Below are 8,425 nucleotides of genomic sequence, written 5' to 3'. Positions count from 1 at the left end.
TCTGACCTGGCTCTCTATGGAACAGGTAGCGTCAAGACTCAGTTTACACTCAGCTCTAACTACTGGCGAGAGATAGCACCGAGCCCAACGAAGGCTGACTCCAGCCATCTTCCTTTCTCGTGGCTACTTTCAAGCTCCTGGTCTTGACACCAGGAGACTGGCTTCAAAAGAGCCAAGAGGAGAGTGGAAAAATAGACTAGGCAGTGGTTTGTGTTGTACCTGGAATTCCATAAGACAAAGACATTGAAATTAGGAGATCGTTGGAGACTTTGGGCAGTGGCTTTACACTGCCATGGTGGAGGGAAACTCCAAATATTCATGAATTTGAAGGAGTCCCTTCAAGGAGGTTGGGTAAGACGTAGAGGAAAGAAATCAGACAACCCCCAAAGTAGGCTGTAGATCAAGGTAACAACTTTTTAAGAAGGAACAGGGGAAAAGGCCATATACAAAAGGATCCTGAAGGGTGCAGAAGAGGGGAGAGATGCTTGGTGAGACACGATCTCAGGTGTGGAAGAAAGAGGATGAGGTTAAGGCTCTGATGAAGAGACACTTCATTTCTTAAAACACGGAAGTGTGAGATGCAGGGAGCAGGGACTCCTAGAAGTTCCCTTCTGATGGCATCTGCACTCCCTGGGAAAGAGAATTAGTGAGTTAGTGGTCAGTGGGAGACTGGACAAGAAAAGTGAGCAGTGGGGGAGGATGATGGAAGGAATTGGAGGAAACGGGACAAGTGCAGCATGTAGGATTCGTGGGGTTGGAAGTGAGAATCTGCTTAGAGATGAAAGGGGAAGTTTAAATTAGTGGGTGCACATGGGATGCTGTCGTGATAGTGAGGAAAAGAAGGCAAAAGACATGGGACTGAAAAAGTGAAGGGAGAAGATGTCTCAAGTGGAGAAAAGCAATGCCAGGGAACAACTGCCAGGTGATGGGAGTCATCAAAGTGATGACTTTGAGGTCCAGGAACAGGTGTATGGCGTGCACTGCAGCACGGGGACCTTGGAGCAGGCAGCACTGGGGCCCGCGGAGATGGCAGCACGGGACCCAAGGAGCAGGCAGCACGGGGCAGGAGGAGCAGGCAGGTTGCAGAGAGCAGCTGCAGGTGGTGGCCCGTGTTTGGGATAAGGAGTCCATGCCAGGGTCAGGTTTGAGTCAGGGTCAAAATTGTGGATGTCAGGGAGTGTCAGAACTCCGTAGGTTATTTTTTGGCCACAGGACAGTCTGACACTGGTGGGCCTTGTGATGCTAGGTTCCCTCTTTGCTGGATCTACAAAACAAATAGCCTGTGTAACCTGCTGTGTCAAAACCCAAAGAAATACCCAGCTCTGGAGTTTAGACCCCATCAGATCTCCACCCTCTTCTCATCCCAGCCCCACTTATCTCCTGCCCTTCTCCGGGGCAGCTTTCAAGTCTCACATCTAGAGCTCAAGGGCAAGGTGACCTTCCATTTCCTCATATTTAGAAAGGCCATTTGTAAAGAAAGGGATACAGCCTAGATCACTAGGACCCCAGGGCAAACATCATATGGTGACATATCAACCCTCTGGGAGGGAGGTCTAATAATATAGTTATGTAAGAGAGATTGACTGTCCTGACTCCAGAGTCTCTCAGCATTGGTGGTATGTGCTGTGATAATCATATAAAACTAATTCCGTTAATAGAGTTACTGTGATCAGGTCACTGGGGACACAGTGTGTGGCCATTGCAAAGTGTATAAACTACCGTAATCTGAAAAACATAACAAGGAGCATGACGTTTCTTACTACACATAAAAAGCTGCAGAACAGCGAAACACCAAATACTCAACTGTTGAGCATTTATGTATCAGGACATGTGCAAACACATAACAGCCTCTAAAGATATAATAGTAACTTACATTATTGCGCCAGACCAGAACTCTCCAGGTGGTGAGTATTTAGAGGGCTGGGGGTGGGGGGGATACTAATGTTTTTTTTGAGACAGAGTCTTGCTGTGTAGACCACACTGGCCTGGAAATCATGAGTGATCCTCCTGCCTCTGCTGCTCAAGGGAAATACTGTGTTTCTTATTTCAAAACATGAAGCAGAACTGGCAAGATGGTTCAGTGCTTCAGTTCTTGCTATACTTGTAGAGGACTGACACTTGGTTCGCATCAGGAGGCTCACACTGTGTATGTAACTCCAGCTTTAAGGAGGAATCTTTGGTTCCCTCTTCTGGCCTCTACAGGCACCCACATGGGCTTGCACATACACCCACAAGTAAACAAATAAATCTTTAAGAGCTGGAGAGATGGCTAAGCAGCTAAGGGCATATACTGAACTTGGAGAGCAGTGGAATTCAGCTACCAGCACATACATCAGGTGGCTCTCAACAGCCTGTAACTCCAGCGCCAGGACATCCTACGCCTTATAGCATCCATATACACATAACCCACAGGCATGTACACACACACACACACACACACACACAATTTTTGTATTTAAAAAAAGTGTATACAATCAGACCTGCCTCACTGAAAATGCTAGGCACAGAGATAACGATACCACACACCATTTATGAAGTGGAGAAAAGAATAACGCATAGTATAACATACATCCTCACTCGTTTAAGAAGAAAAAAAAATGCCCTGAAAACTGATGTAAGTGGGAGCAAGAACAGGAAGAAATTGATCTCGATTTTTAAAAGATATTTTCATACGATATGTTTTAAGTCTTTGCAGTGGTCCAAAGGCTGAAATTGTTAAGACTGGGTGCCTACCTTACAGATTAAAAAAAAAAAAAAAAGTCCCAATTCATCTTGAGTCCCGCCCATGTTCTTCGGGAGCCAATAAACACCGAATGTCCTCAGAACCCCGCCCTCCTGTCCAAAGCGGAGATGGGTCTGCGCTACTTTTAGCCTTTTGTGCTGCAGGTGGCGAGGCCCCGCCCTCTTCAGCCCCTGCCCCCCACCCCCACCCCACCCCCAGAGGGGCCAGAGCTAAAAGGGACAGGCCGAGAACGAGCAAGTCCCACCCACTCAGGAACCCCACAACCTATGCTTGGTCAAGGTGGTGAACCTGAGTCCATTAGGAAAATATCCCACCCCCAGGTTTAGTCCTTCCAATGGAATGGAAATGTATCTCAGAGTGAAACTGCGTAGGGACCCAATGGAAAAAGAGTTTTCACGCTACCAAACAAAAATTGGCCCTGCGTTCGCAGAGGCAGCCAATGAGATGTACGACGGGACCCGCCCCCCAGCAGGCCACAGCCAATGGGGCTGCGCCTGCAGGCGACACTCTCGGGAAGATGGCTGCTGCTGTGCTGCTGGCCGTGGGCTTGCGCGCTGCGCGCAGAACCCTGGCGGCCGCGAGGGCCCGGGGGCCGCAGGTGAGAAGCAGCCAGAGGGACGAGGGGTCTTGCAGGCACTGGCGCGTTCCGGGCCCGGCACGCGCAGCACTCATCCCCGCGGAGCCACTGCCTCGACCAAGGGTCAAATTCCGGGACTCTGCGGGCAGGCAGGTCTGACTCCAGTCCGGGAGAGAAGCGATCTGCCTGCGACCGCTTCCGGGAGCAGCCGGGGGCCGTCTCGGTTGAGATGGAACGTGTGCTGCTGTCCGGGAGCCTGCTCTCGGCGTACCTCAACCGTGCCCCTTGCAAGAAGTGAGTGCTCCCTTCTGGGAGCTAACCGGCTGTCGTCCTCGGACCTCTGACCCTATAATGTGCACCAGTTTTGCTCCTTCATCTTCCACACACCACCACACGCAGCAGCGATTTCATTGACCCCAGTGTTTCGCTTCAGTGTCACACACTGGCTCCAGCCCTCTCTGAACCGGTGGGAAACTGGGATATCCCTACCTATTATCCCCTCGGGTACAGCCTAGTTCACTTAGCTGAACTCTTCCGTAACTCTGCCGATTCACATGACTGGAACCGAAAATCCAGTGTAGAAGCCAAGCATGGTGGCGCATTCCTATAATCCCGGCAATGTGGGAGACTGAGGTAGCAGAATTACCAGGACTGCGCCAGCTTGGCCTGCATAGAAACACTAACAGGAAAGCTGCACAATAAGATTTGACACCCAAATGAGATCAGCCAGTGTCAGGACAAATACATTAAAGATCAGAAAGCGCGTAGTAGAAATACATTAAAAGCAGTAAAGAGTTTCAACCCTCTTAGGACCGAAATTCAAACTATGCTTTGAAGTTGTCAAGGGCATTCATCTGATGTATTCAAGGGGTAGCACTGGAACTGAGGCCTCAATGTTGTCTTGCTTTGGGGAACAGGGTCTTAGGTATCCCACACCAGCCAAGACTTTCTAAATGTAGCCAATCCTCCTGCCTCCCTGTCCTAGGTGCTGGAATTACAAATGGACGACTCCGCACCCAGAGGAAAACCTCACTCTTGAAACTGCCCTTCTGGGTCTTCTTCCCGGGGTGGTGCTAGATTTCTCAGGCACTGTTACAGGAATCAGTTGCACTCCTAAGTCCCGCATAGGAATCACTGCGTATTCTGTAACCAGGTCCACCATCACCTGGCCTACTCTTCAGGCTCTGAAAGTCAGGAGTTTTTCCTTGGAGTGCAAAGCACTAATAGGTTGTTAGAAGAATGACGTTAGTAACACCCAGAGCCCAGCATCTTCCAACCCCAAACTAAGGGTTTGGGGAAATTACTGCCAGCTCTCTCCCTTGGGGTCACCCGCCCCACCCTCAGGTCCGAGGAAGCGCAGGGGTGTCCGACGGGAGTGAAGTGGCCAAGGCCCAGAAAGCAGCTCCTGGAGGAGCATCGCCAACCATCTTCTCCCGGATTTTGGACCGGAGTCTCCCAGCTGACATTCTATATGAAGATCAGCAGGTGGGGCCCAATCCTCTTGTGAATGCCATGGGTGCAATGGCACCTGATGAAGTAACACCAGTCTCTCGCCTGTCACTGCTCCCAGTGCCTTGTGTTCCGTGACGTAGCTCCTCAGGCTCCTGTGCACTTTCTGGTCATTCCTAGGAAGCCCATTCCTCGAATTAGCCAGGCTGAAGAGGACGACCAGCAGGTGAGGAGAACAGGGCCCCGGGGGTTGGGGGGTCTGGGAGGAGCCCTGGATTAAACTAGAGGTTTGGCTCCTATGAGGAGAGCCACCTCTGCCTCTGCCCTCTCCCTTTAGCTTCTAGGACACTTACTCCTTGTGGCCAAGAAGATAGCACAGGCCCAGGGTCTGAAAGATGGGTATCGGCTTGGTGAGTGGCTTTTGTCCACGATGTGACTTTTCTTGTTTTGACCTCCCCCCTGTGACCCTGATCCCCTAACCTCAAGCTCTGTTTCAGTGGTTAATGATGGCAAGATGGGCGCACAGTCTGTGTATCACCTGCACATTCACGTACTTGGAGGCCGACAGCTGCAGTGGCCACCTGGCTAAACCTGCCAGCTGGCCAAGGACCACAGGCCTGGATGCTTGGATGGAGAATGGGATAAAGGAATCCTGTGGTGTTAATAAACTTATTCTCCCTCAATTTTGTATCCCTGTCTTAAATATGTAACAAATTTATACCAAAATAAGTGAAAGAAAATTGATCCTAAGACCCAGTCAGTGGTTAAAGGAGTATATGGTGCAGATCTGCTAGTGTCTAATGGTCCACTCTAGGACAAACTACTAGAAAAAATAATAATAGTAGAAATTTGCCTGGATGACTAGACAGAGACATGTCTATTGTACCATATTCCTTTGCATTTTGCTGTTATCTGCATCTCTCTCTCTGTGATAAGGATCGAATCCAGGACCTTGGGTACTTCTACCAATGAGCTGCATTCTCAGACCCTATTTCATATATTTTTATCCTTAAACTTTAAAAACAAACAAACAAAAAACTGCTCTTTTAACTTAGGGGATGAACCAAACAGGAGTTCATACTGATGCCCTCCTGGGCTTTTATCCAATGCTTCCCCATAGTCACTTTGGAACTAATCAATCAACTTGGGCATGAAGGCGAGAATTCAGATTAGTGGAACCTTAAAAGCCCAGGTGAGGCGTATTGGAGCCGGGGCTATTGGAGAGCACCAAGTCTTAAGACTTCCGCCCCTGGAGAGCGTTTGTTTATCTCTCCTACCGGCCACCCCCGGGTCCGCCCAGCTCCGGTTGTGCGTGCGCAGTCTCCTGGAGTTGTTTGCCGTCTCTATGGCAACTCGGGAGGTGGAGTCTGAAAATGGAGACCACCGAGTCTACAGAGGGATCTTTGTCGCGGTAAGAGCCATGGAGAACAGGGGAGGTCAACGGACTAACTTTGCAGCAGTTTTGACAACCTTGATGTGTTCGTGTCTTCCAGATCTTGTGATGTACAGCCCAGCTCTGAAAGACTAGATACCGCTTCAGAACCGGTTCCTTCTTCGAGCAGTAGTCCTAGGTCTTCTGCCCCTGCCGAGGCTCCTGCGCAGTACTCTGTGCTGACAGAGCCCTCTTCTGACAGTCTTTACGGGGCACCCTGCCCTCCAGCCCATCATAGAGGCCATGGGTTTGGCTTTCAGCCCTTCTATGTTTCTTGTATTCCTCAGGATCCCTGTAATATGGCAGACCTCAGCTCCAGAGCTGATCCTACCTCTTCTTATCCTTGTCATAGCTCTGGGCGTGGCTCTGGCTCTGGCACTTGTTGTGGTCTTGGCCAGAGCTCTGAGCTTAGCCAGGGCTCCGGGCCCACCTCTGGGCCTGCTCCTGCCTCTGGACCTAGTCTTGTCTCTGGACCTGATTCTGCCTCTGGACCTGATTCTTCTGCCTCGGGACCTGCTCTTGCCTCTGGACCTGGTCCTGCTGACACTGGACCGGGTCCTAAGTTCAGCACCTGCATTCCTCAAGGGTACAGATGCATCCCAGTTGACCTGACCCCTGATTATAATGCATGGTGTCAGCACTTACACTGGAAGCCACAACGCTCCTGGAAACCTCTGCAGGTCTCAGAACCTGGAGTGAGAGGGCCATATAAACCTCCAGAACCTGGAGCACTCGGGCCATGTGAGCCATGTGAGCCATGTGAGCCATGTGAACCTCCAGGGGTTGAATCTGAGGAAATTCTCTGTAAAACACGGCCACGTGGCCAGTGCCTTCTCTACAACTGGGAGGAAGAGGTATGAAAATCTGGTCTGCTCTCTCTTCCTAAAGGCCTACCCCACATACCTGGGGAAGCCAACAGTTTGTGATGAGGGTCAGTATGAGGAGGGAACTCATAGTTACTTAACGTGGGGTCCACAGAGAGCCACCAACCAGCTGGATCAAATCCCTCCATTGCAAGATGGCTCTGAGAGTTACTTCTTCCGACACGGACACCAGGGTCTGCTGACCACACAGCCCCAGTCACCCATGTCTTCTAGCACCACCCAGAGAGACTCATACCAGCTCCCAAGACATGTCTGTCAGCCACTTCGAGGTGTGAAGCATGAGAGACGGGGGACCAGAAAGAGCCCAGGAGACAGAAAAGGGAGATGGGACTTCCTGGTGGGATTGTGGATTGTTTGGTGGCTATAAGGGCAAGCCCCAAGATTCCCCTTCTTTTCTCAACTCATTTCTGACGCTAGTTCCTGACTAGATTTCTCTTCCGTCCTCTCCCAGGGAAGCGTGAAGCCATGCTGGAGATGCTCCTGCACCACCAGATCTAGTGAGAGCCTGGGAAGGGGGGAGGGGAGGAGAGAACCCAGGGGGATGGTCTTGACCTCTCTCATGGCTACATAGTAAAGAGGTGCAGGCAGAGCAGGAACCTGCAAGGAAGCTCTTTGAGACCCAGTCAGTAACACACCATGACTACAGAGTGGAGCTGGTACGAACAGCACCTCCTGCCTCAACAAAGGTGAGAACCCAGCCTGCCCTTCTTGCACAGCTCTTCTCTGCCTAGGAGTGGGAAAGCAGCAATCCTGGAAGTTTAGAGAGTGCCAAAGGCCAGGAGTTACTCAGTATCTCTTCCCTCACAGCCTCATGATTACCGCCAGGAGCAGCCTGAAACCTTCTGGATTCAGCAGGCAGCACGGCTACCGGTGTGTGTGGGTGATTAGGTACTGGGGTGCAGGGGAGGCTCTTATGTTCTGGCTTGGGCAAGGGTGGCATGCGTCCTATCCTGGTACTCCCCCAGGGTGTCAGTGACATCAGGACACTGGACACACCATTCCGGAAGAACTGCAGCTTCTCGACGCCCGTGCCCTTGTCGCTGGGGCAGCCCTTGCCTTACGAGCTTGAGAGCGGCCCCCACCAAGTTGGGGTAATATCTTCCCTTGCCTGTCAGGGAGGAGGGCGGGGGTGTGGAAGGACGAGAACAACTCCAATCTAAGAATCGAGGAGAGAAGCAGACGTGGGATTTGAAATCAGTTTCTGTTTATACTACAGAGGTAGATTGGATGGAGTTGATTCTGTCCTCGATGAGGGGTTTTACATAAAGCACTCTCATCCTTAAGCTGCTAATTCATTGATTCTGTGAGTAACTGTGTCCACAACCAGTATTCTTCTCTTG

At 50.8% G+C, this 8,425-nt stretch overlaps 2 protein-coding genes across 2 annotated transcripts; both read left to right on the top strand.

The window, feature by feature from the left end:
* The first annotated feature begins 3,214 nt into the window (after positions 1 to 3,214).
* On the top strand, positions 3,215 to 5,452 carry Hint2 (histidine triad nucleotide binding protein 2). Its single transcript, XM_021160756.3, has 5 exons — positions 3,215 to 3,341; positions 4,665 to 4,805; positions 4,891 to 4,995; positions 5,107 to 5,179; positions 5,267 to 5,452. Exons 1-5 carry the CDS (start codon positions 3,261 to 3,263, stop codon positions 5,356 to 5,358), a joined length of 492 nt encoding a protein of 163 aa, XP_021016415.1. The 5' UTR covers positions 3,215 to 3,260; the 3' UTR covers positions 5,359 to 5,452.
* Positions 5,453 to 5,544: 92 nt separating this feature from the next.
* Spag8 (sperm associated antigen 8) lies at positions 5,545 to 8,330 on the top strand. Its single transcript, XM_021159501.3, has 7 exons — positions 5,545 to 6,180; positions 6,263 to 7,055; positions 7,180 to 7,354; positions 7,537 to 7,582; positions 7,657 to 7,771; positions 7,893 to 7,955; positions 8,051 to 8,330. The coding sequence occupies exons 1-7, from the start codon at positions 6,143 to 6,145 to the stop codon at positions 8,243 to 8,245; spliced, it is 1,425 nt and encodes a 474-aa protein (XP_021015160.1). The 5' UTR covers positions 5,545 to 6,142; the 3' UTR covers positions 8,246 to 8,330.
* Positions 8,331 to 8,425: the final 95 nt, after the last annotated feature.

Source organism: Mus caroli, unplaced genomic scaffold, assembly GCF_978045245.1.
Source record: "Mus caroli unplaced genomic scaffold, Mus_caroli_1 scaffold_6, whole genome shotgun sequence".
NCBI lineage: Eukaryota > Metazoa > Chordata > Mammalia > Rodentia > Muridae > Mus > Mus caroli.
The sequence above is the reverse complement of the archived record's forward strand: the minus strand, read 5'-3'. Positions and strand labels throughout refer to the sequence as shown.

What these genes read in the sequence shown, in the direction of transcription:
- Hint2 (XM_021160756.3), top strand. Translation starts at nt 3,261, where the DNA reads ATGGCTGCTGCTGTGCTGCTGGCCGTGGGCTTGCGCGCTGCGCGCAGA. An exon ending in TTCTATATGAAGATCAGCAG is followed by an intron (nt 4,806 to 4,890) that starts GTGGGGCCCAAT and finishes CACTGCTCCCAG; the next exon opens with TGCCTTGTGTTCCGTGACGT. An exon ending in CTGAAGAGGACGACCAGCAG is followed by an intron (nt 4,996 to 5,106) that starts GTGAGGAGAACA and finishes CTCTCCCTTTAG; the next exon opens with CTTCTAGGACACTTACTCCT.
- Spag8 (XM_021159501.3), top strand. Translation starts at nt 6,143, where the DNA reads ATGGAGACCACCGAGTCTACAGAGGGATCTTTGTCGCG. An exon ending in ACAGAGGGATCTTTGTCGCG is followed by an intron (nt 6,181 to 6,262) that starts GTAAGAGCCATG and finishes CGTGTCTTCCAG; the next exon opens with ATCTTGTGATGTACAGCCCA. An exon ending in TCTACAACTGGGAGGAAGAG is followed by an intron (nt 7,056 to 7,179) that starts GTATGAAAATCT and finishes TGGGGTCCACAG; the next exon opens with AGAGCCACCAACCAGCTGGA.